Source organism: Contarinia nasturtii, unplaced genomic scaffold, assembly GCF_009176525.2.
Source record: "Contarinia nasturtii isolate CC-2019 unplaced genomic scaffold, AAFC_CNas_1.1 Cnas_scaffold_350, whole genome shotgun sequence".
NCBI lineage: Eukaryota > Metazoa > Arthropoda > Insecta > Diptera > Cecidomyiidae > Contarinia > Contarinia nasturtii.
Genome location: NW_022197705.1, coordinates 4,144,218 through 4,170,192, shown reverse-complemented (window position 1 = coordinate 4,170,192; position 25,975 = coordinate 4,144,218). Strand labels below are relative to the sequence as shown.

At 33.4% G+C, this 25,975-nt stretch overlaps 3 protein-coding genes across 5 annotated transcripts; 1 reads left to right on the top strand and 2 right to left on the bottom strand.

Annotated features, from left to right (window-relative positions):
• Positions 1–10,599: 10,599 nt before the first annotated feature.
• On the bottom strand, positions 10,600–12,374 carry LOC116338178 (26S proteasome regulatory subunit 8). The gene is made up of 4 exons (XM_031763282.1): positions 12,217–12,374; positions 11,954–12,092; positions 11,480–11,890; positions 10,600–11,354 (listed from the first exon to the last, which is right to left on the bottom strand). The coding sequence occupies exons 1-4, from the start codon at positions 12,232–12,234 to the stop codon at positions 10,711–10,713; spliced, it is 1,212 nt and encodes a 403-aa protein (XP_031619142.1). The 5' UTR covers positions 12,235–12,374; the 3' UTR covers positions 10,600–10,710.
• Positions 12,375–19,799: 7,425 nt separating this feature from the next.
• On the top strand, positions 19,800–22,308 carry LOC116338217 (brain-specific homeobox protein). Of its 3 annotated transcripts, none has more exons than XM_031763340.1 (6): positions 19,800–20,219; positions 20,390–20,571; positions 20,863–20,950; positions 21,056–21,136; positions 21,269–21,399; positions 21,736–22,308. In XM_031763340.1, exons 1-6 carry the CDS (start codon positions 19,948–19,950, stop codon positions 21,999–22,001), a joined length of 1,020 nt encoding a protein of 339 aa, XP_031619200.1. In that variant the 5' UTR covers positions 19,800–19,947; the 3' UTR covers positions 22,002–22,308. The 3 variants fall into 3 exon arrangements, with proteins under 3 accessions (XP_031619200.1, XP_031619197.1, XP_031619199.1); XM_031763337.1 differs by having other exon boundaries at positions 20,860–20,950; XM_031763339.1 differs by having other exon boundaries at positions 19,805–20,219; positions 20,393–20,571; positions 20,860–20,950.
• A 1,439-nt stretch (positions 22,309–23,747) lies between these two features.
• LOC116338216 (splicing factor 45) lies at positions 23,748–25,293 on the bottom strand. Its single transcript, XM_031763336.1, has 3 exons — positions 25,038–25,293; positions 24,214–24,957; positions 23,748–24,147 (listed from the first exon to the last, which is right to left on the bottom strand). The coding sequence occupies exons 1-3, from the start codon at positions 25,179–25,181 to the stop codon at positions 23,875–23,877; spliced, it is 1,161 nt and encodes a 386-aa protein (XP_031619196.1). The 5' UTR covers positions 25,182–25,293; the 3' UTR covers positions 23,748–23,874.
• Positions 25,294–25,975: the final 682 nt, after the last annotated feature.

The following is a 25,975-nucleotide window of genomic DNA, read 5'->3' as shown; positions in this document are numbered from 1 at the left end:
TTTCCATTTCTGTATTGTTGGGTGTGTGCGTGCATGCATTCGACCGTTTGGTCCATCAAAATCAGTGGCCTAACATCGCATCTATTAGTTCGCTTGGTAATGAATTCTAGTTTAATTAGCTAAACATTCAGTCAGATTCAATTCTAAAATCATCGCACCAGCTAACATTGGGCCGAATGATTGATAAGAATTTAATTATGAATATATGCTTTGCATTTTCGAATTGTGATGGATGTTTTGTTTGTGTGTATTTTCGTTGAAATTGTTTGGTTGAAAATATGCAGAAAACTGAAACTAAATTTCAAAGCTACAAATGCTGTCCATCAAAACGATATCGGAGTTGAGCTTTGTTACAAATTTAGTCAAATGAATTCAATGCGAATGGCTGCGGTCTTTCATGCGAACAGAGATTACAACATTTTCACACGTTTCACAAAGTGTTAAAGAGAATTGAACAATGAAAAGGTCGAAGATTCATTCAAACATTATGCTAAAAATGTCAAAGCGACGAATTCTAATTTCAAAAATGGTATCGTTAACGCCACTCACACACTCACAAATACAAAGGAACTCTTTACATCACAGTATTTTGATAACATTCTGAACGAGAAAAAATCGAACACCAGGTTACTCCGAAAATTTTCTTACAACCTTTTCATAGACACATAGTAAATAATGATGTTTTTCCTTATTTTACCGAAGATTATTAGCCATTTGTTATGAACCAATTACATTGATTCTTTAAGCATACCTAGTAAAGCCAAGAAAACACTTTAATGTCCCTCTTCGTACCACTTTTGTACCGCAATGCTTTCCTCATAGCTGTGCCCTTACCCAAAGTGTTTTTGAAATATCACCACACCGTATCCCCTATGGTAATGCAAATTTTCGACGCACACAAAATTATATATCTGTTCATTAATAATGGCTGATAGCTGCTCAAATATCGCAACTAAAAATAGCTGTGAAGGTAGTATAATGAAAACAATCACTTTCTATCAAAACAGATCAACCGAAACTGGTTTAATCCATTTGAAAAACTTTCGGTACGACCCACGCATTCACGCAAATACACATCCGAGATGGAATTTGGAACGTTCTGGTTTGCCGTGGGCTTAATTGAAAATCATCAAAAATTCTATCAATCGTGTTTGTATTCCGGTATGTGCTTAACGTTTTCGATTTCCGTTTTTAACGAAAATTGAATTGAAAATCATCCGTTGCCTTTGCTCGCAGGCGTAAATGCAAAAAAATATCGACGAGTAGTCAAAAATATCGAGTATGCATTTTACTTTGCCAGTTAAGCTTGTTGAATGCAAAATGTGTTGATTTTTTTCATACCGACGAATCAAAAGCACAAATGTGTTGAACAAAAATGGAGCAAACTCTCAATTCATCATATCGTGATGTATGATTTGGTAGCTTTAAAGTAAAAATTATTACATTTTGGTTAGTTATTATTTTCGGGTGTATAGCTCGCTTTTATTCCGTAACTATTTTAATTTCCAAATTATTTTCTTTGTGAATAAAATATAAATAAAATATTTTTCCGCCTTGGGGCGCTTTGATTTATTGCCTCAAAGAGTTGGTTAAAATCCGAATATTTTACAGAAATTGATATGGTTCGCCAAATATAATGGTAAAAATGCGTTACATATACGTATTTAAAATCAATACCACAAATTCAGAATCAATTTTCTGTGATTTGTCTGATGCATTTTGAGGTAGACAGGATCAAATATTGCTGAGCATACAAAGTGGATTTCCTTTGTAGATCTATAACTACATGATTGATGGTGTTTTTTTAAATTTTTAATCGATTTAAATTATATGTGCATTGCACATGACATCAAAATGTCCGAATCCATAAAGCACACTGGTTTTTTTTTTTCAAATGTGAACACACAGTTGCGCAGACATACGAGAGAGCATCATCCATGTTTGCAATTAATTTTTCATTTCATGTCGATTCGCATTATTATTAATGTAATGGCATTTCAAAAATGCAATACGCAATGTGCATCTGCTACCTATCAATTGCAATAATTGTACGTCAATTCTACGAAAAAAAAAGAGAGAGAGAGTCAAATCGGTTATTGAATAACCACTTTATCGAAATGAGTAAATGTTGTCATTGCCATTTTAAAATGTTTGAATTGGACAGAAATTGATTCTATGAATGCCAACTAACCTCAAAAATAAAACGTGGTCATGCAATCAATTAGATTTTCTAGAAAATCGGAAATGCGGATCATTGTTAAAATGATTAGTCGTTGGAAATGTTTGTGGCCAAAACATCATGACTAAACATACAGTGTACGTCTGGCTTTTAACAATTTTTCCCTCGCGCTGTTACAACTGTGTGGGTTGAAATGAATCAAACTGCATACTTATACATTGATGCGAAAACATCGGAAATTGATTTGTACATTCGATAGCCCGGAGGTGTTAAAATGGAAATCAATTTGACGATGGTGTAAGTAAAAAAAATGCCATAAAATGAAATTTTCCAATGCTTGGAAGGAGCTGAAAAATGCACAATTTTCGTACTTTGCTCGGTTCTGTGTGAAATGTTAGAGCTTGAAATAATGAACACAATAATTGGCGAAATGATCGGACAGGAAACAATGTTGGCCTGTTAAATGTTTCATTTTAATTAACATGCATTGTACTTTTCACAAATCCAGACTGAAATTCGCTTATTCAATGAGCCCCATTGCATAGCTGATTTATTTAGCGGTAGAGGGGCAGGTAAGGGTAAAGCGAATCAATTTTTTCCATCGTCATTTTTACAAATGGAAAATGTGTGTGGAACTGCTTTTTATTTCCGGTGTCATTTAACCGATATATAAGCGAAGCAGTTTCATTTGAACCAGCATATTTAATATTAAATTGATTAATTTCGATTTTAATTGCTTTCACAATGTGAAGATATAGTACTTTATAATGTATTGAACTGATACAGAGTCCAGGAACGACAGGCAAAACAAGAGAAAGAGAGGGATATAGCTTAATTAAAATGGTCGACAGCAAATTAAATTGATCACACAAGAATTTTTATGGTCCTCAAGAGTGACTTTTATAAACTTTTCCAATTTTTCGACGCCTCATTCTAATTTGAAGCGTGTGAAGATCCAATAGCAGACAAAATTAATGCATATTTTTTTTCGGTATGTTGTAGTCTTGCTGAATGCCCAAACTATCCAATTAAATCTGTTGATGTGGAAAGTTTATTCAACTGTTTATTTGATAGTTTCGAATATTGTTTTTTTTTTTTTCAAGTGGAAGAAGCGAAGCTTAATTTCCTTTTCGATGTTAGACGTTATATGGTTGTCAGCCAAGTTCAATAGACTACCGAAATTGAAAGGATTGGCAGCAACACACGTTGCAAGAGTTTCTTCATCTAAATAGATGCATTGAATTAATCCGTGATTTTGTGAATGATTAAAGATGCAATGAACGTCTATATGCAGGTACTTCTGGTGTGTGGCAACAAAATATTGCTTATAAATAAATATGAGAGGGAAAATACAACAATTTGCTATCTTTAAGCTTTGAATATTGTATGAATTATTATCTTGAGCGTTAAAGTCGATGGGTGAGCAAGAGCTCGAAATGGAAGAATTAAACTAAGGCACGATAAGAAGATTGGAAACTATGCACAGAATTAGTGTTACACACAGAAATGGTTTGTTTAATAATTAAGAGATGAAAAAGTGTGAGGAGCAGCCGATAAAATACCAAGTGGAAGAGATGTGATAAGGTGCGCACAGTGTGAAGAACAGCATGTAAGGCGTTTGTTTAAATGCAAAAGCGGCAGCGATTCATCTCGTTTGGTGTATGTGTGTGACGGTGTTGGTTACCGGAAAATTTGCCATTCATTAATGAAATATGTGCTTGCATTTGCGTGTGTTAGTTATGTTTGGGCAATAAACTTAAATGAATTTCCGTCAAAATATGTGTGAGCAGCAATCGTTGCCGTTGTCTACCTTCCAAACCCCCTACACTAACATTCTAAACGAGAAGTAAATCTTGGTCTTGAGGTTCATTCACAAAACAAACCGTCAAACATTTACGAAAACCACATCATATACACATTCCGAAAGTTTCTTAGCTCAAGCGTAAATTTGATGAAGGTAGCACCAATAATGCTATGCTACAGAACACAAACATACATGAAAACATCGATTAATTGGCCCAACGAAATGGCATTTTGTTTGGTTATACTAGTTTGACAGCAAAATTAAAAGATAGATTACATCGAACGATGCACACTCACACGAACTAGTTGAAAATCATCGCTGTCGTCATCTCTTGTAGCCAAGACAAGACTGTGCGGGAAAATCTGTGGGTGGATGGTGAAGATCCAAAAACTGTATTTCACACTGTCTGATGATCACAAATAAATTTATCTGACAAAAATCAAAATTAAATATTCATGCGAATTATCAATATTTCCTGCTATAGTGCAGCAGATTTTTAGCTTCATCCGATGTGTTTTGTCGACTGGAATTGCCTTCTCTCGTCGAAATAATCCATGATAATGAATTACTAACTTCACTGACTGATGCATACATCACTCTTTCTCTTTCTCTGTCTAAAATATTTACAATACGATCTAAATTCAGGCGTCGGCAACTTTTTATCGTCAAACATTAATTATTTCCACTTTGAAATGGATTGTTTTAAATATGCATGACACGAACAAAGCATAATCAACAAAATTGTGTCTAAGAATGAAATGAACATTTCTTTTTTGTTTTGTTTTTCTCTCATCGTACACTTGGATATATTGGTTGGTGAAAATTGAATAAGATGGTCGTATTGCATATAAATAACAACAACGGATTTTAAATTACAAAATGGAATTTATACTCGCGTGTTCATAGGATAAAATCCACAATGACAGTTTGATATTTTATTCATCAGATCAAATCCTCAAGCCAATTTCATTTCCAATCACGACACTTTCCATTCAAACTTTTTATTTCAATAATAAATCATTGATTTTCAGCAAAAATACTGTAATTCGAAGAAGAAACCATCGACAAACCGAAAATGTTTATTTTCAATAAATTATTCAAAATAATAAAACTGTTTGAAAGTTTGAAAACCAAATGAAACGAATGAGTTGTAGATTCAAGCTCTTAAAATTTAATTATATTCGATTGAACTGAGCCATGGAAGTTTCTGCATTTTTTTAAAAATAAAGTCGTATGTGTGAATGACAGTCAATTAAAAATAATCCATTAACGTCCATTAAATGGCCAAATTCTGTAAAATGTGGTATCTTATCGAAATGCAATCTGTTTTTGATTTTAATTGGTTATGTTCAATCATAACAATATTCAATTTCAACCGTATTCAAAGTAACACAATCGAACTCGGCGAATGTATACTATTTTCCAATAAATTGAAATTGGACACATTTATCCTTTGTGTATGACGTTTTTCTCGAAATAGAATGAATATCACTAACAGATTCAACGTCAAAAATGAAATTGAAACAAACGTACGTCATCAATGCAAACAGAAATGATGATTAAATTTTTGTTTACATTTTTTAAGTGAAAAATGATCTGGGATGAAAGAAGCGATGAAAGAGTTTCCGTGGACCATATCATAAGCAAAATCTCAATACAGTAGTATGCAAATAACGCATTACAGCAATATGGAGTGTAAAATTTATCAACAGTATTATTTCACAAAAAACATTTGGTCATCAAATGGATTTTTTTAGAGGATCGAACAACTCTTTGAAACACTGCGTTTTAATAATCCAAAATTATAAATTTTTCCAAATGGAAATGTTTGCATATTAATCATATTAAACCATTTAATCAGACGAATTTCGCATCTTAAATTATGGCACAATGTTAATCACATTTAATTACTGAAGGAAATATCAATTTTAGTAGCGCTCTTTTCTCAGCGCTCAATTTCGCTGTTTATCGATATCAATTTAAATAAATAATTCATCATTCACAAAGACAATAATGAACTCAAATTTCTGTCATTCATATTCAGTTTGAATTACTAATTGCTTTGCTATTATAGATTATTGAGCTACAAATCCATCTAATTGTTTCCATTTTCAGATTGAATTTCAAATTTTGATGGATTTTCCATGATAAGGAGCATGTCATTTAGCAAATGATTGGTTGATATGTTTGCCGAACTGCCATTTAGAAATGAAATAAACAACAGAAAACTTTGTTTGGTGAAACTTTATTCAATTTAAGCTTGATTTCTCGGAAATATACCGTAATGCATAAGTAATAAGGACAATTATGCGACTGATTAAAAATGGGACATTTTCATTCCTTAATCCCAAAACCCTTTTTTTCATATTTGAAAAATGTTCATTTGCATTGAAATATTCCATATTCACGTATGTTCAAAAAAAAAACTTTCAATTAATCGCATAACAAAATCACCCGTTCGTAGTGGAAAATATCGTTCACCATGTTTCTGATGGAATGAACCAATGTAGGTTAAAAAAACTGCTGAATAATTGTATTATTTATCGATTGAAACATTGTAGAAAATGTTATTTTATGTACATTTGTTTTCTTCATAATAAATCAGATTCATTCACCTAACTTTTTCATATATACAGGTACACAGTTAAGAAGTGGCAAGGTGCTTTTCCTCGAACGGATGATGAAAAAATATTAATAATAAATAATAATTACAGTCGCAAAGTGGATGGTATAATGAACATGAAAATGAGGCTAAAATTGTCGAAATGCAATGAGAACAATAAAAATGAAGAAATAAAAGAACAACGGGAAATCATATGAATTTGGTATTATGTTTGAATGTCGCCGCCGCCGTATGCACACTGTCATTTTTCATTTCCATATTATGTTTGAAGCAAAAGCAGAGCTCATTTCATTGTAGTACTTTTCATCATTAGTATTTTCGAAACGACGGAACAGGAATTCAGCACGTGAAATTGGAGGCGAACATATCACATTTAATATGTACAGGAAAGAATTGGTACGACAAGCGTAGGTAAGTAATTTCATTTAAATGCCATTCAGTGTGTATATGTGCAAAAGTACGTTCCTGCACACTGTCAAGAAATACACCAACAAAAACAAATCAACAAATCTCTCCCTCTCTCGCGCCATTTCTCTCCCCTTGCTTCAAATCAACATGATACACTCTTACACACACACTTCTAAGCACAACAACCAGCCATATTGACAACGAAAATTACGAAATTACTGGTAAAACCAAAACCATATTATAAACCGTGCTTTTGTTTCTATTATTCGCATTTGATTTGGAATAAAGTCGGTGTATTGTTTGGTGTACGATGAATAAAATTCTACATATGAAGAAATTATATGCGATTCGATCTAAGAATAACTAGTAATATCAAACGTTATGGCGTTCATTTTATTTGTATAAAAAATGTTTTGCAATTCATGACGAAGAAAAATGTTGAAATTTTAACTTTATTAAAAGATGATTCGCTGTGCAGCACACTTCAGCAACATTTTAACATCAATGATATTGTTTAGCGTTGATTGCTGAGAATCGCTTTCTCCCGAAGTAATTTTCGGTTTGAATTTTTTTTGCTCGTTGCTACAGTGATGGTAAAAGTGTAGGTCTCCTTGGTGTAGATGAAATTTCATTTGAAACATTTCTCACAGCAAATAAATAATGCAATTATGAACCGTTGAGCACATATATACTCACATTCTCAGGCAGCACTGATCCGGATGTAGCAATCGACACACGATGTATGTCTGTATGTGTACAGTGTTGTGCCAAATGCTTTCACTCATTCATTCAGTCCGTTATTCCCGTGCTACATCGGCTTATTCGTCATCTTAATGAAATTTTAAATATTAAATAAGTGACACGAGTCAATTTGAATATTATCCATTTATCCAAATACAAATTGGGGGGATGCGTGTGTGTGTACGCGCGAGTGTGAGTGGCTCTCTTTTATCTAGAGCAATTTTGGGTTGGGTGCGATTTTGGGTGTGAGAAAGAGACTCATCTGGGATATGGGTCGCGTCACATTGAATTTTAAATGTGAGATGATGGAGCACTCTCTAAATGAAGTATCATTTTTTGTTTATCTTATTAAAATCAAAATGGTAATTTATGTGTGTTTTTTTTTTCATAAAATCGCTATGTGACCAATGTACAGTGAACATCATTAATTTTTGCATCGCTTCTACATTTTAACTCACCAAAATGTTCAGCTATGAACATCACTGGAGATTTGTCAGACTCTCGATTCCAATGACTTGAATATTCAGTTAAATGATGTTACACTAATGCCAAAAACTCACACGAGGGGCTTGAAATATTAAATTATTGACGACCATTTCGATGGCCGAAAATTGCAAGTGGATTTTCATTTTAATATGCAGTTATTATAGTCCACATACACCATCCTATCCCATCGGATTCAACGACACGTGTAACATTGGACAATATGTTAATCAACACAATCTACTAAATAAATTTCACATGTGCTTGCAACACTGAAACTCTGACTGAAAAAGATTAATGACCAAAATGATAAAAAAAATCACCCGACCTGAACATGACAATGGCCAAACTAATTTCCGTCACAGACACACAAATTCTCATCGTTCAATAACTGAAGCTGACTAAACATTTATATTTGGATTTCATGCAGGATTCGTTTTTTTCTTCGCTCTTCAATATATTTTGATAAGAAATCTAAATAAAGTTTACACTTCTTAAAGTGGCCGTTTACACACCCGCCAGATTTCCCTTATGAAACCTGCCTGTCCACAACAAAATTGTTAAGTATGTGCGTGCGTTGTTCATCATTTTGATACAAGATTTTAAATGGACAAATTCTATGTATCGACTGACAGGTAGAGGTTAATCATAAAGAAAACAAAATATTTAATATAAATTCGGCTTGTCATTGATTGGGTTGTGTGATGTTGCGTCTGTCTGGAGCAGTAAAAAGTGCACGATCATCATGGTACAAAAGACATCATAAGACAGTCTTTTATTCATGGGCATACTTTAGTCGAATATATATCATCTGTTCTGTGATGCTTATCTTTGAAATGCAGAAAGTTGAAATATATATTTCTTTTTCTCTGTAATGAAGGGATGAATTGAATTGCGTACGTATACATACAAACGATAACAATATAAACGCATCGTCAGTACACCTTTCTTTCATTTTTAGGTGAAGAATTCATCAAAATTCATGAAAATGTTACGAAATCACCATTTAAACACTTCAATATGATGTCTTCAAATAACACACTTTATCATCATTTCAAGTGGCAGTAAAAGTTGTAGCAAAACGACTGACTGACTCGGAAGAAATATATGAATCGTTAAATGGGTAAAATGCTATCATTTTGTCGATTTGTAGACGATTTGTATTGATGAGGCAACATATGCATGCAGTCGATAAAACTGGCTTTTGGTTCACTAATGTAAATATTTGTATAAAAACATGAAATCGTCTGTGTAGTTTAACTTCTAATAGCAATGCAAACATACAATAACAGATAAAAAGTCGTATTATTCATAATTTATGTGTTCGAATGTTCGACGTTCCTCTTCTTCCCCTTTCACTCGCCATGTCGTAGCATATGTCCTACTCTCTCGCCTCTATCTCTATCTCTGCGTGTATACATGTGTTGAATTGTAAAACTTTAACCGCATTTAAAATACACACATTTTGCGAGCAGTGAAAGTGGATGCGTTATCGTCTTATCGATCACAACCCCTCTATACTGCTACGATTCCGTTTAGTAAACAAACATATAAAATATGCATTTAGTACACGATGATGTTAAAAGAAAAAAGAACAAACGCACACTGTCTAATGTGCGACGAGTCAAATTGAAAATTTTCTATGACGAACTTGATACTCAAGTCGTGATGCAGATCTTTTTTAAATACATGCTTATGCTCGCTCTTAGTTTTCGATGCATTGCGTGTGTTTCGTCGTTCAAGCTGTGAACGTGCTGATAGTAAAATTGATAGAAAGCATACATTGCATGACAATTTTTATGACAACGACACATGACTCTTATTTTTCGTTCATTCGCCGAAACGTTTACGTGTGCATGCGATACATTTCGAAAAATTGACAAATATTAATATTTTATATTGAATGACACACGCTATCAACCTCAAAAGAAAATGTTCTTATTCGTATGCAACGGTGCGACTGCAATCAATTTATCGAATTAAAAATTTAATTCAACTTTTTATATGAGCTACCTTTTTACCGGATAGATACTCGCTTCCTCTTTAGTATAACGAAAAGAATCAAAGGTTAAACGACATATTGAAAGACATAATTGGTTTGTTCTGTGACAGGTTATCAATTTGGTAAATAAATTTTATAAAGCAAAGAACATAAACCAGAATGCAAAGCAAAAGCCGCAACACAAACTAAATCGAAGAAGGATAATAAAGCGCTTTAGTGCTTTGACATCGTTTGACACATTTTCAATAGATGGCGCCATGTTGGTGCACCTGAGCATAGCTTGAAAACGAATGATTCATTAAAAAAAACAATGAATAATGTCTTCATCAAAACGATATTATTTTTCCATTAAAAAAACATTTTTTCTCAATTTTTTTTATTTGTAAAATGGTTTCATTAAATCATATTATGTATAAAGCAAACGATGTTCAAAAAGTAGAATTTTAAGTGAATAATGATCGATTTGAAGTTTACTTCCACAATTTTTTGATGGACATATTCTTTTCGGAATCTTTTTGCATTACTTTAGCCACTGCCATCTCAAAGTCTTCTTGTGTAACATGGACACGACGCTCACGCAATGCATACATACCGGCTTCGGTGCAAACACCTTTAACTTCAGCACCCGAAGCGCCTGGCATTAATTCGGCAATTTTTTTAAGATTAATGCCACGCGTCAAGTTCATTTTACGTGAATGAATTTTGAGAATATCGAGACGAGCCTCCTCGTTTGGTGGTGGAAATTCAATTTTACGATCGATACGTCCTGGACGCAATAAAGCTGGATCCAAAATATCAATACGATTGGTGGCCATAATGACCTTGATATTTTTCGTTGCTTCAAAACCGTCCAATTGATTTAACAATTCCAACATAGTACGTTGTACTTCTGAATCACCACCGCTGCCCGATTCAATACGTGATGAACCAATCGAATCGATTTCGTCCATGAAAATGATTGAAGGTGCATGCTCACGGGCCATTACGAACAATTCGCGCACCATACGCGAACCTTCACCAATGAACTTTTGCACCAACTCCGAACCGGACACACGGATAAACGTACATTCGGTATGATGGGCCACGGCACGAGCCAACAAAGTTTTACCAGTACCTGAAAATGATATTTGAAATGAAATCTTTTTAGTATTGAGAAAATGGGGCGAACATCAAAACAAAAACTGAATTTATCTTTGAGAAAATGAGAGAAAATGTTAAAGTTTTAAAAACAAAACCAACCTGGTGGTCCATAAAGCAGTACTCCTTTCGGTTGGGCAATACCGAGAGCATCGAACAATTCCGGATGTTTAACTGGCAATTCAATGACCTCTTTGATTTCTTTAATTTGTTTATCCAAACCGCCGACCATTTCGTATGTTGAATCGGGCACTTTTTCAACCATCATAAGTGATACCAGCGGATCCACTTTGTTTGGTAGAATTTTATGTAATGTATAACTTTCATTACGCAAAGCAACACGACAATTTGGTGTGACATCGTTTATGTCAATGTTTTTATCAATATCGACAACGAATTTTCCTTCTGGATGCACTTTTACCAATACCTTCTTTTTGTCCATTGGTTTCACCACTTCACCAACATAGCTGCCCTGTTCTTGCAACAATTGCAATTCCTCGCGAAGCATACGAACTGGATCAAAATGATGTTCATTTAAAAACTGAATCGATTCAATTGATATGGGAAATCACTTACCTTTGGCATTTAGTTCATTTCGTTGAGCTTGCAAACGACGTAGATTTTGACTTTTTTCGGCTACGACCAATTGCAATTCTTCGATTTTCGTGATGTAATATTGCCGAAAACCTTCACCTCGGTAGGAATCAACATCCATCTAAATTCCGATTGAGAAAAAAATTAGTTCAATTAATAAATTGAGTCGAATGAGGTTATGTCAATGTCTTCTATGACGGTGCAATTTTATTATGTTTTCAGGAAAAAATCAAAATTTTATTTACCTTCGCAGCAACCGTCATTTTGCTGGAAATTTGATTTTTACACTTAACAAAAATTCGATAATTTCTATAAATTTCTTCCCCTTCAACTCCTTTTACATTCAGAAAAAGTGCAAATCACCTCCGACTCACAAAACTACAACACAAAACAATTTTTTGGTGGTGACAGCTCAAAACATTGTTGTTGTTACGTATTGCCCGCTTGTGTTGTGAAAAATATCCCATTTGGTGTGATATACACGGTCGTGACATGTACGTGTGAACACGACGTGACTATTCTTAATGATTTGAAATAAAAGATTGTTACACCAATTTTACACGATTTTATTTATAATTTTTATAACAATATTAAGCATTCAGAAACAAAAATTATGTCAATGATATAAAATGTTTAAAGTAAGTCAATTATGGGTAAATTACTTCAAAAATGAAATATATTTTTTTATCAAAAAATTCAAACAAAATGTCATTTGTTATTTTTTTTCAATATTTTTCAAAGTCCAAAATTGGTGTATTCACTATCATAGATTTTTTGTTCATACCGTAAATTCAATCAATTTAAATCTGAAAGAAAATAATGTATGAAAATAAAATGTTCCATGCTTTTCTGCGTACTCAGGCCTTGATTCAGGATACTTGATTTATTCGTTCTGCCTTCGAATTAGGTCGTTTTATACATTTTGGAGTATTTTACTGTAGTATCATCCTTTTTGACCAGGCTCAAACACATGAATAATAAGGTAGATTAATTTGCAACACAGAATGCTTGTAGGTTCATGCTTACGGGCCATTACGAACAATTCATGCACCGTCCGCTATTTTTCACCAATTTTGGACTGAAAACACATATGATTTTATTGATTTGCGCCACAATCTCGCATCCTGGTGAAAGGGAAAAGCTAGGGGAAAAGTTTTTTGTTATCGCATACAAACAGCCATATTAACAGAAAATATGTTTCATTCATAATATTATGCAGTTCGTGCACGAGAAAATTGTACAATGTATATAGTATATGTACATACAACCTTATATTTACTATTTATTGGCGGATTCAAATCAATTGAAAAAATTCTATTGAAAATGTCAGAAAAACAATTGATGCCAATATTTTAGTGGCTTTTTTCGTTTACAAATTGAAATTAAATTAATTTATACAATGTAAAATTTTGCAAGCTAAAAAATGCATGACTATCAACCAATTCTCTTAAGCTTTACATGATTTTATTTGAATTTCTCGCTTTTGCATTAAATGGAAGCATCTCATGCATGGAAAATGGGAATTTTATTGTTTCTGTTTTCTCTGATCTTTAACTGTTCTCATTTTCACAATTAAGTGGAATTTTCAGTTTCTTGATCATTTTGTCTGGAACAAGCCAAGGTTGGCTAATTTACACTTGATAAATGAACCCCCAATTAACTGTATTGATTCTTCATCAATTCAACATCTACAACAATATCGTAATCTGAATCTGGCTGCAGAACTAAAATAAAGATTCCAAAAATGTATCATTAAATTTTTAATACTAAAAAATGAATAAAAGAAGAGAGAAAAGAATAAAAAATGTAATTTGTTTGTTAGAAAAACTATATTAGTGAGAAATATGTTGTTATCGTTCATCAAAAACGAGTGTTCTATTGGTTTTAGTCTTTTTAACAGTCAATTTCAAGTCAATTTGTATCAGAAGAAGATTGTAAAAATCTTTGACCTCTATGTTAGCATTAAAAAATATCGAATTTTTTTGACATTGAACCCTTTAAAAAAACAAATTTACTTTCACCTGTTCAAAATCAAATAGTACTATTGAATGTGAAATGCACCAACAGTGTTGGAATTTAAATTCATGTTTTTGTTTAACTATATATTATACGTATGCACTTTTTCCGAAAATGGATTGAAATTCTTTTTGGAGCGATATTTGATATGAAATCTATTGAAAGTGCTGTAACTCGCCGTATACATAATAAAAATTTATATGAACACAAAAGACTATTGGGAATATAGAATAAAATTAATGGCATTGACATTGAATTGAAGTATGTACCCTTTTATATAGGACAAAACACCCGAAATATTCATCAATCGGTATTTATACCGATATTTCCACTATCGATTGGTGTACGTCATTTTTTTCTCAATAAAACAATGTGAAAGGGATTCAAAAATATTTGGCCATTGTTCACATGTATAAACCTTGCAACACCAATCTCAAAAGCAAGTTCATCTGAATCATGAATTGATTTGTGTCAATCGCGCATAATTTCAAGTATAATTTTGTGATAATTTCTCCTGTTGTTCGATGCTCATCAGCCCTTATGATTATGCATTTGGTGTGTCATGTAACAATAAGTTTTTTTTTTCATCGAATTGTTGCACCAGCAACATTTTGCGTCTTTTATCCCAAAGTGAATCATTGTTCCATCGTTTATGATGTAATTTTTCGATCCGATTATTTTGTTGTTGTGCATACAGGATTTCGCATTTGCTGTAAATAAAAATATGCGATGAAAAGATGTGTCAGATAAGTCACGTGGACGCAATTAGTAGCAAGTAAAACAGACGATTAAAAGTGGTGATTAAGTGCCTGTCTTTCCAATTCACAGTGAAGAACGAATGCGGGCTCCTATTACATATGTAACGTGTGCATTTTATATGCGTGGGATATTTTGCGTTAGTTGAATAGATTTACGTTTATTGCAAGTTATGAATGCAAAACTGCTCATCAGTTCTAAAATTGCTCTAAAATTCATGAACAATCTTAAGAACGTACTTTTAACGTAGAAAAAAATTGTGAAATTTCTTCAGAACGTATCTTTCAAAAAGTCAGCCATTCAATGAGCTGGCGAGTATTGCATACTGTCCTATTGCCAGAATGGCAAGTCACCCGACCCTAAACGGATTACACGCAAAATAATTGACATTAAGCGCTGATTTATCGTCATTAGAGAAGAAGAAAAATCTTTGGCATGCAGCAATTAGTAGTTTACATATTTTTGTTCTTGTGTCGAAAAAAAATAGAATTAAATTACAATCGTCGACAATATATTAGTTCTGCATTCATGTCACTAATTTAGAAGTGATGTACGTTCCGTTCTATGCGGAACTGACTTAAAATTTGGTATTTGATTTGAAATATCGGGTTGTTCATCCAAAAACGCATTGAATCTGTATGAGAAAAAGACATACGCATACACAAAAGCGGTACACATGTTTCAATTACAGCAATCAAATGGGATATAAAATCGACTGATTTCCTATCAAAGCAGCATCACAAATTAAATTATTATATTAAATAGATAAAAATCACTGCGCCTGTAACATAATTGGTTTTATGCTGTTGTTAAAACTTCCCGTTTTTTTTTTCTTTTTTTCTCTCTCTCCACTCTTATTTTCACATAAAATTGATGTTGAAGTGTATTCACAACAAGCGAGCGTCTCATTCGATCTTTGGCTATTGTTATTGGCTACTGTTTGAGCACGAGTGCAATATTTTCTCTCTCCTTTCTTCGCATCATCATCAACAGCAGTGGCTTGTACGCTATGAGTCTCTCACTCTCACGTACACTGTATTTACCAAAACTGAATCAATAGACTTAATGAGGGGTGAAATTTGTTTTGTACACAAAATGTAAAGGGCATGATGCGCGACGCGTACATTTTTTTTTTCATCGTACATGACTTTTAACGCCAACCATTTATTAATACGATTTTAATGTCAACGGCATCTCCGCCTCGAATTGATGAATTTCCATTGCAATCAACGATGTGTCAATTTAGCATGTGCGGAAAAAAATCCACACTTGTTATTATCGTTCGAATAGTTTTTATGATACAAAATAGCTTTCTGAAAAATTGTTTCATAAAACCATTGATTATGAGAAATTAAATTCCGTTGTTTAAATCTTATCGATATGAATATATCTGCAACAATATCATCAATGTATATGAATGAAAAGCATTCCTTGAATAGCATACATGGTTCCCTTTCACGTGAAAATGTAATACTACCATAAGTAGGTAGGCTACGATGAAAAAGGTTATTTTCAAAGATTAAAGTAACCATTTCAATTAAATTATGAGCATAATTTTTAGTATGATTTCAATGTTCCCCCTTATTTTTCAAACGTTTAGAACGAAGAAAAATCTAAGTGATCACATTTATTATTTGCATTTGCTATCTTTGATGTTTATCAATATGAAATTCATATGTCCGCAACTGCCAATTCAAAAGGTGTGTGGAAGCATTGAAATTACAAGCGAATGAGAATGAGAGTGATACCCCGTAATTGATGATAGACCCCGGCAATCTGTTCGAGTAAAATACCGCTTACATCTTTATATATAGTGAAATCAGCTAAAGTGACATTAAAATGAAATTAGTTATCTCGATTGATGGGGAATAGGTGATTTCCTTCTTTGACATTTTCATTTTCCGCTTTTAGGTCGACATTCTTTTTAAACTTTTTTTTTGCATTTGATTCACGTTCGATGTATTGTGATTGATTTGCACACATCCTGGTCATGATGCACTTAAGCCGGAGAGCACAAATCAAAAACGTCTCAAATTTCGAACAGAACTAGTTAAACCGACACGTGCACCCGATTACCTTTCAAAATCCATATTTTCTGCTTTTTTCATTCTCATAAATTTGAAATCGGACACCGATTGAGTGTGTGCAGTGTTGAATTTGTTGTTGTTGTTGCATTCAAATTTTAATGAAAATAATTGCTTGTGGTAATTATTTAATGGTATTTGATCCTTGGCTCGCATGATGATTTTTTTCCTACTCTCTATGGCTTTGGTCGTATATGTCATGTTACGAAATAGTTATGCACGCGTCAAAAGGAAGTTCACATCCCATTAAGTAGAGAGATTTCATTTTTTGGATTTTGAATCATGTCAGTTTTGTGAAGTGAAAATGCATAATAGATGACACAAAAAGCATCACTTTGTGCATGACGAAGGTTTTCGCTGCAAGTGCGAATTAGGAAACACTTAGCGAACAAAAAGAGAAGACGAGAATAATACAACAATAACAAATGTTGAAGGCTTAAACAAAAGAGACATTGAAATCATTTGACAAACAACCATGAACCGGTTGGCAGTTGCAAATTGCCGAACAAAGGAAAAAAAAATCGAAACGATGAAAAATAAGCAGCGGCAAGATTCTTTTTAAATGCGATAAACCTTAACAATTTAGGTCATGTTAAAAGTTGAGAGCCACTTCGATAACAATCACTTGTCGTTCTCATCTCTTTTGCATTTTACGACGATGCAATGAAGGGAAATCTGATGAGATTGCGGCGTGAGAGTCGCCGAGTAAAAAAATGGAGTGTGAGATGAAGAAAAGAGCGTTACGTTCTGTTTCGATTCTAATGAGCCAATGGAACAAATCGTTTAAATGACATTATATAAGCGAGAAGCAAGAGTCTTTTGAAACGTGCAGAATAATGTGAATGGACCTTTTTCTCGGCAACAACGAAGGCTGCGAAAGAGTTAAGGAGAGAGAAAGAAGAAGCCAATGAAAAAGGGAAAATGATTGAAAATCGCGTGTCACGGAATTTCAAGTATAATACGTGCTCTTATAATGTTCGGTTCATTAGTGAGGTTGAATGATGAAAAGTAACGAAAAAAAAATGAAAATAGTTTGCAAAGGACATATAAAATGCTCTAATGAACGGATAGTGAAAATTCTAGAATGCTACTGATATCGTCCACGTTGAATGGCAAAAATGCTCCAATGCGCAAATTTATTTGCAATGTAAAGCCAACGACAAAGTTTAAATAAAATGAGACTAAACGATGATGTTTTCGTCGTTGTTAAAGCCATTGCTGATATCGAAATATGAATCGAATAATCTGTGTGCTGGCGATGGAATGATGTTTGGCGAAAAAAGCCAACCTCTCAGTGCGAGTAAATAAACGTTTGAGTACGCCTTGTACAACAGTGCTGCAACCAATCAGCAGTCAGATATTCGCAGCCCTATGTACTGCACAGTACCCTCGTCACTTCGCACTCATCGTGCACACAGTTCAAAAGCACTCTAATGAGGGGTAATTGTGTGTGTTTTGTGTTGCTTTCGATGTCGTTTAAATGTTGATAAGCACAAAATAACGATGGAATGAACGAAAAAGACATATGAAAGCAAAATTGAAGCAATCATCAAACCACACGCTGTTATGTACTTACCATCATTCACTCACTTTTTCGCTCTTTCCCGCTCTTATCAGCAATGAAAATGCTTTGACAAATGTGAAACTCGATGACTGTAAGCGCAACGCAACTCTGAAACAAAAACGGTGAACGAGAGAGCACACTGTGTCAGCGGTTAATATTTGATGATCAATATTGAAACGATATGTATCGAATGGCATTAATTTAATTTTAATATTGCAATTAACAATGCTATTATCTGCTAATTATGTCAACGACAACAATGAACGAAGCATTAATTAACATTCATTTTGGTTTTAATTATGATTTGAATGCAGATGCTTTGCGCACTGTGTGATCGTGATTTGCAAAAAAAAAACAAGCGACATCAAGAAGCGAACTAAACCAATTAGGCCACTTTTTTATCATTCGATGGCAGCCGATATAGGCTGTTTTGTGGTTTATTTGACGAGCAATTCACTCTGTTTTCTCTTTTTTAATGAAAAGGTGATCCAATTTGTTCATAATATCGGCTATTTCATTCTATGAAATAAAAGCTTTTCTCTGTATTTTTCGCTCGTAGAAGATTTTAACTAATTAAAAATGATATTCATTGGAGACATCGGCGGGTCGTCTTAGTCAAAATAACCCGGGAGCTTACTCGCACATTCCTCACAAAGGAAAACAAAAAAACAGTAACGAACGAATCATGATGGATATAATAGCGTCAATTTGCCGTATATTGGCAATGAAGAAGACATGGCATGATGTGGAAAATCAACGAAAAACATATTTATACTCCATAATAACACAGATTCCATAAGCATGAATTAAGTCTAATATTTACAGATAATAAGCTTACCCCAAACTCAGAACTGAAGTGGAAAACTTCGAAATCATATTACGTGACAATTTTGTATTGCATGGATAAACGAACCGACAACATGCATTCAACGCCAATTTACCAATGTATTTCTAAAATACATAATGCGAAATCGCTTCCACTTGCCTTTCTTTTTACAAATTGTTGTATACTCGGACGACATCCCACCGACTTTTACCCAATTCACAGATATTCATGAGAGGGTGTGTTTTATTTATACATTGCACACTTTTTCCACTTCAATAAAACAGAGCAGAGCGAGTGAGTAGCAACACTTCCGTACACCCCTTTTTCCATTCGTTCGTTGCACGAGATGCTTGTGTTCGTTGGTGGAAAACATTAAATGCAAGTTGTTGTAAATCACATCATTTATGGTTTCTAAACCGATGATGTTTGAATTACATTGCCATAAATCGATGTAAAGTCATTAAGAATGGTCGATTTTCCATAAAGTAGCCGCTACTACTTCTACCAAAAAATTAACGTAAACTTATTGTTTGAAAAAGTTTTTCATTATCCGTTAAAACAGTGTGTGCTTGTGTCTATACATTACACTAAAACAATTGCAAAGTTTATATTTTACAATATTTTAAGTGTTTAATTGTGATTCAATTGCAAATTTACAAAGTTTTGTAACATATTTGTGCCCGAAAAAATTTAATGAATTCTATTCATTGTGTTTTTATGTAAATCAAAAATGGCTTTACATTTTACCGAAAATAAATCAAATGGTAGTGCGTCGGGTGCCATTAAAACACCATTTTTAATCGAAGATATTTTGGATCGCAATTCAATGAAAGCTGTCAATAAAATCCATTTTAAAAATCATGCCGATAATGTTGGCAATCAAAGTGCCCGGCATAGTAACAGCGCCGAACATCCAGTGAATAATATTGAGAAAAATCTAAGAAGTAACGGCGATATCCAGTCGAATGACGAAGAGTATCGCAAATTATTACAAAGTGATCGGTATGATACAATTTGTTTTATGAAAGAATTATAATCGAACAAAGTAACCGTCGATGTTACACCATTTTCAGTGATGAAAAGGAATTAAAGTCAAACTTGACGGAAAAACGTGTGAATAACGTTAAATAATAATAGCTTTGAATTACTTTCGGTTTTTTTTTTTAATCAAGCAGATACAAAGAACGGATTCCACTCCAAACAAGTTCACAACAGTTTCCAGCCTCGACAAATCCGAATGTTATCTACACCGCACCATATTCGGATCCAAGTTACTTACAAATGGCTTTGGGCGCATATCTAACACCTTCATCTTCAGTTTACAAAAGTGTCGATCCATACTTTTTATCACAAGGTTCATATTATTTATATACATTTTTTGTGAAGCTTTGCAACTTTTAACTTTTCTGGAATAAACGTATCTAGATGATAATGCATGTGGTCGTTTTGATTTCCCTGTTGGATATTATAATAAATGAATGGCATGTCTATTTGGCTAAGACTGATATTGTTATTTTTAAAGCAGATTTGAACGTTTAAAATTTAAATAATGAATCAGAATACTTAGATCAATAAGATTTGGATATTCGTTTAATTTTAAACTTCGAATTGAAAACTATTTTATTCTTTTATCTATCCATAGCAGGTTTATTTGGCGGAGCCAACTTTTTTCCAGGCAGTGGTTGTTCAGCGGATATTGCACTTGGACTAGGAATGAATGTGAATGCTTTACGGTAAGTGCCTAAGTGGTGTCGGTATGGTGGCGATTTAGTTTTGAAAGAATTATTATCGAAAGCAAAAATTTCATGAGCAGAAACTTCGTTCTTTATAAATTGTAGTCACTGCCGTCGGAGGAAGGCTCGAACCGTTTTTAGCGATCCTCAACTGACCGGATTGGAAAAACGCTTCGAAAATCAAAGGTAAACTTATCTTGAAGAGCATTTTAGTAGATTTAGTTTCATTTTTAAACCATTTGAAAGTAATTTTTGGTATATCGATAAAAAATTCAATGCAATTGTTTAATACTTGATCCTCATTCTTGCTTTAAAAAGATATTTATCCACGCCAGAACGTGTTGAATTGGCAGCAGCTCTTGGATTAAGCGAAACTCAAGTGAAAACTTGGTTTCAAAATCGACGCATGAAGCATAAAAAACAATTGCGAAGGCGTGACATCAATTCGGGTAAGTTACTCATCATAAATGATCCAGATTACTTTTTATTTTTTGAATTTCATTTTTATTATATTGACGTAATTGAAAGGTCTTCTGAACTTTTGTCAAATAATTTGCATCGAAAGCCATTTCCATTTGTACACCAAAAACTAAAGATGTGATTTTTTCCCTCGTCCTTAACTCTTTCAAGATGCACAATTTGTTATTTGATTTAATTAGCAAAACTTGGTTTTAATGCATAAGTTTTCTTTAAGGAACTTTCCAAACTATTAACAAAGATGCAAAGAGTCAAATTTAACTAATTGAAAATTGTTGTTCGTCAAAATGTGTCTATATATTTCAAAGCGGAGCCAGTTGATTTTTCCCGCAATGAGGCAAACAAAAATGCATCAAACGTTGCAGACAATAGCAAACGTGGTCCAACCGATGAATCGGAACGTGCATTTTCACTCTACTCATCAATGGCAGGAGTGAAATCGTTAAAAGCACAATCATCCATCCAAATGTTACGCAGCATCTCATCCGACGATCTAATGAAATCAAGCGACAGCGGCACCGAAGACGAAAGCGATGTAGATATAGTCGGTGAATCAAAAGGATACATCTCATAATGTCAGCAATGAATAGCACGAAGAAAGAAAAACATTTGGGAATAACAGAGTTGGCTATGAAGTGTTCTATCGATGTCGATTCTGATTAAACTAAACAAATAACATTTCAGAAATCTAACAATAATAATTTATTATAGAAATGTACTTTTCTCTAAACAAATATTTATATATAGAAGTTCCAACGAAATACATTCAGAACCGAAATGCGAATTGTGTTTTTTACATCTCAAAAATAATCAATATAATTGTGGAAAAAGTCAAAATTCGTATATTTTTTCTGAAAATTGGACAAACAATTTATCTCATATTTTGCACAGTTGGTAACCTAAGGGAAATTTTTGATTGAAAAAAAAAGAAAAAAATGATCATTTCTGTTCTGTCAAATATTAGAATTATACATTAGAATTTTTAAAAAAAATGCTGTAAAATATTTCACGTAAACAATGGACGCATAAATTGAAATACATTTCTTCCGGGTTTAGCATTAATAATGTAGTTGTTTTAATTTATATCCCATTTATGTATTTTTTTTAGCATAAAATCTCTAAAATGGAGAAATTTGCGGGTGAATTTAATTTTGATTATCAAAAATAGTCCTTTCATCGTCTTTTCAATAAAAACAAATGAAGTTAATTCCATCGTAGGGGTAATGAAATTTTGTGATTTCGTTGAACGAAGAACAATGCGGTGGAATATTGGTAGTGACAAAAGCCACACTGAGCGACCGTATTACGACGCTAATAAAAGGTTGATAAATCTAATAATGTCAAAACATGTGCCACTTGCATGGTAGATATGCATTGCAATCATTAGGGGGTCGTGCAAATAATAATTTTATTCCTTTGATTTCTCTTCGAACGACAATTGACAAGAAACTAAAATGTCATATAACACAAATTCAATAGAGATATTTCGGAGAGAAACATGTCTGGATTTGGTAACAGAAAAAAATGAGCATGGTTTTGTTTAGTTTGTAAAATTTATATTAAATTTTTATAAGATGGAAAACAATGTACAAACCTGTCTGATTGAAGCACATTGTAAGTATTAACGTATGAAACATGTCAATAGCACGGTAGAATTCTATGTGCCGTTAAAATAAGAAGGGGTTTTTTCTCTATAGCAACACCATACTTTTTTTTTAATCAACAACGGTGAATTTGTTTATATTGGGATGCGTTAGCATTTTACAATTGTTGATTGAATTATCTCCGTTGAAAATCTATAAATTTGTGAACAATGCCCACGAAATGAGATCACGTTTTATTCATTTTTGTCGCATGTAGTTCATTTATATTTTTCTCATGTAATATTGTTATTGGCATCCACTTGGTAGACACGTTCATAAAAAAATGCGGCCGTTTTACATTTTCCCATGGCAACGCATCATGTAATCTAATTAAAGTAATGTAATGAAAGTTATTGATTTCATGGGAAAAAGTCAAAGTTTCAACAAAATATGGTTTTTCCAGCAAAATTGATAGTTTAAATAATACGGAGTTTTTTTTTATTTCAATCACCCATTGTGTTAATTAGTTTGAAAAGTTTTAACAACATCAACAGCTACTTTTTTGGCATATGAAATGCTGCAATCGCACATACAATGTATTGTGAGTATGCAAATGGTTTTTTTTGCGGTGAAACACACTGTTTAACAGTCCACAAATAGACAGACTTTTCTAAATCAATTATAAACACAAACTCGTTAATTTTATTGATTCATTTATTTATTTATTTTTTGTCATCTACTTTTCGAATAATTAATGTATAGGTAATAGAAAAATGTTTTCATAAAGAGAGAATAAAATGCATTCAATGAATACATGTGTTACATACAACATAGGAATAAACATTTTTTTCATATAGGATGTGATTAATCAGTCAAATGATGTTTTTGAAACTTTTCAAGTGCGTAAAACCCAGCTTTTACTTGACGACCGCCAAAGAATCGGCCATTCAAATCAACGACTGCCTTAATAGCACTTTCGATTCGTTTGAACTCAACAAATATTCGAACAGCTTCTTCGGGCGTCGTGTTTTTCAATTCAACGATTATAACTTTGACCACATCTCCATATTTTGTGTTACATTCGTCTTTTACTTCGCCTTCAAGTTCATCATCGACATCGCCGGCGCCGACCATATTCTATTGGAAGAAACGGGCATTAAAATGAATGCAAAATATTTACTTAAATCAAAGATGAAAACTTACTCGTAACAGAACAACTTTGCTGGGTGCTTTCATAATCTCAGTAATCGATGGTTCTTCTTTTGGCGCTGGTGCTATTGGCGGCGGCATCGATAAAGCCGGTGGACTTGATGTTGTTGGCGGTTGCATAAGTTCTTTCTCATGTATAATTCGACCGCCTCTTTTCGATGTTTTCTCCACTTGTAATGCAATTGACATTCCTTGCTCTTGTTTACCTAAACCTTGACCATCTTTAAATCCATATTTGGCCATAATTTTTGCTGCGACCGAACCACCACCATACGAATTTGAAACGTTTGTATTTTGTAGTGCTGGTATAATCGGTGTACTTTCTTGTAATGACGGGGGTGGTGCTATGGCAGCACCGATGCTACGCTGTGATGGATTTGGTGGTGATTTTTTATAATCGTCTAAATCATCCGATCGACCAGCAAAACCAGAAAATTTTTGCGGCGGCGAATCATTACGATTTTGTTCATTACGATTATTTCGCCGTTTTCTATCATTATCTCGTCTTTCGCGGCGATCTTTTATGATTTTCTCGTATTCATTCGGCCACAATGGATTATATTCGTCAATTACATCCCAATCATAGTCATTAGCCGCCTTATTTGGCGGTGCCAATGCTTGTGTTGTAATTGTGGGTTGCTTTTTATGCGAACTCTTTAAGCTATCATTCGATTTGAAATGATCGTCGGAGTCGTTTGGTCGACCTTTTGTTTTTAAAATTGTTGTCGGCGCTAAAAGCTGTGTGTATGTATATGTTTTGCAAACGGAACATTGAATTAAATGCTATCACAATATAATTCGAGTTTTAACAAACTTACTGGAGCCGTTCGTTTTGTGAGCTCTTTCTTTACTGGCGGTGGTGGAATCGCTTTCTTTAATGCCATTTGTGTCTGCATCAACTTCAAACTGGGTGACCATCCATCGATTCGCTGCTTTGCATCCAAGTCATCGTACAGATCCATTTTTGGTTATTCTCATGGATTTTATTTTAAAACAAAAAATCCAAATAAATGTTCAATGATATAATGTATTTTTAAGTTGCGGTGATGTTTATTGTGTCGCGTTGCTCGGACTTTTTACCTTATGACAAACAATGACAATTGACAACGTGAGCATACACGACAAACAAAAAATATCCCACATTTCTTTTATTTTCCCAAACAATGACATTTGGATGCATGTCTGAAAAAGTTTAACCAATTGAATGTATTAAGCGTTCAATAGATGGCGCTGAAGTCGAACGAGATGCTTTTTACACTTTGGACCGTCTCCATTGAATGTCCATTCAGTGTTTGTTTACACCTCAATTTGTGTATGTTTTGTTCTTCGATTATTTTCAATTCATAATTCGCTTAATTTGAAAACGCAAAATTCATTAAGAAGAAATGAAGATGGTTTCAAATTTACCTCACGATTATACAGTTCAATCGAATAATATTTCACATTGTAAGTCATTCCCACCCCTTCGATACATTTGATGCTCATGTCAATAGCAATTTGGATATAATCTTCAATAAAAAGATAAATGAAATATGACAGTTATTACACCATGAGCGTTAAAATCGGAGTCGATTTATTTGATTCTTCTAGAAGTTGGTAAAGTTAAACGCAACTGTTTCACAGTTTCAATACCAATAAATTCTTATTTCATATGTGGTTAGTAAAGTTTGGTCAGATATGTGCCAGTTGATTAATTGAAGATGATCGTGGGAAAAATTCTGTTGAGAATATGATTTCTTTTATTGATTTTCGTTGT

What these genes read in the sequence shown, in the direction of transcription:
- LOC116338217 (XM_031763337.1), top strand. Translation starts at nt 19,948, where the DNA reads ATGGCTTTACATTTTACCGAAAATAAATCAAATGGTAGTGCGTCGGGT. An exon ending in AAATTATTACAAAGTGATCG is followed by an intron (nt 20,220 to 20,389) that starts GTATGATACAAT and finishes TTTTTAATCAAG; the next exon opens with CAGATACAAAGAACGGATTC. An exon ending in AAACGCTTCGAAAATCAAAG is followed by an intron (nt 21,137 to 21,268) that starts GTAAACTTATCT and finishes TGCTTTAAAAAG; the next exon opens with ATATTTATCCACGCCAGAAC.
- LOC116338178 (XM_031763282.1), bottom strand. An exon ending in AAATGAACTAAATGCCAAAG is followed by an intron (nt 11,891 to 11,953) that starts GTAAGTGATTTC and finishes ATTTTGATCCAG; the next exon opens with TTCGTATGCTTCGCGAGGAA. An exon ending in ACTGCTTTATGGACCACCAG is followed by an intron (nt 11,355 to 11,479) that starts GTTGGTTTTGTT and finishes TATCATTTTCAG; the next exon opens with GTACTGGTAAAACTTTGTTG.
- LOC116338216 (XM_031763336.1), bottom strand. Translation starts at nt 25,181, where the DNA reads ATGGATCTGTACGATGACTTGGATGCAAAGCAGCGAATCGATGGATGG. An exon ending in TCACAAAACGAACGGCTCCA is followed by an intron (nt 24,958 to 25,037) that starts GTAAGTTTGTTA and finishes ACATACACACAG; the next exon opens with CTTTTAGCGCCGACAACAAT. An exon ending in GCAAAGTTGTTCTGTTACGA is followed by an intron (nt 24,148 to 24,213) that starts GTAAGTTTTCAT and finishes TTCTTCCAATAG; the next exon opens with AATATGGTCGGCGCCGGCGA.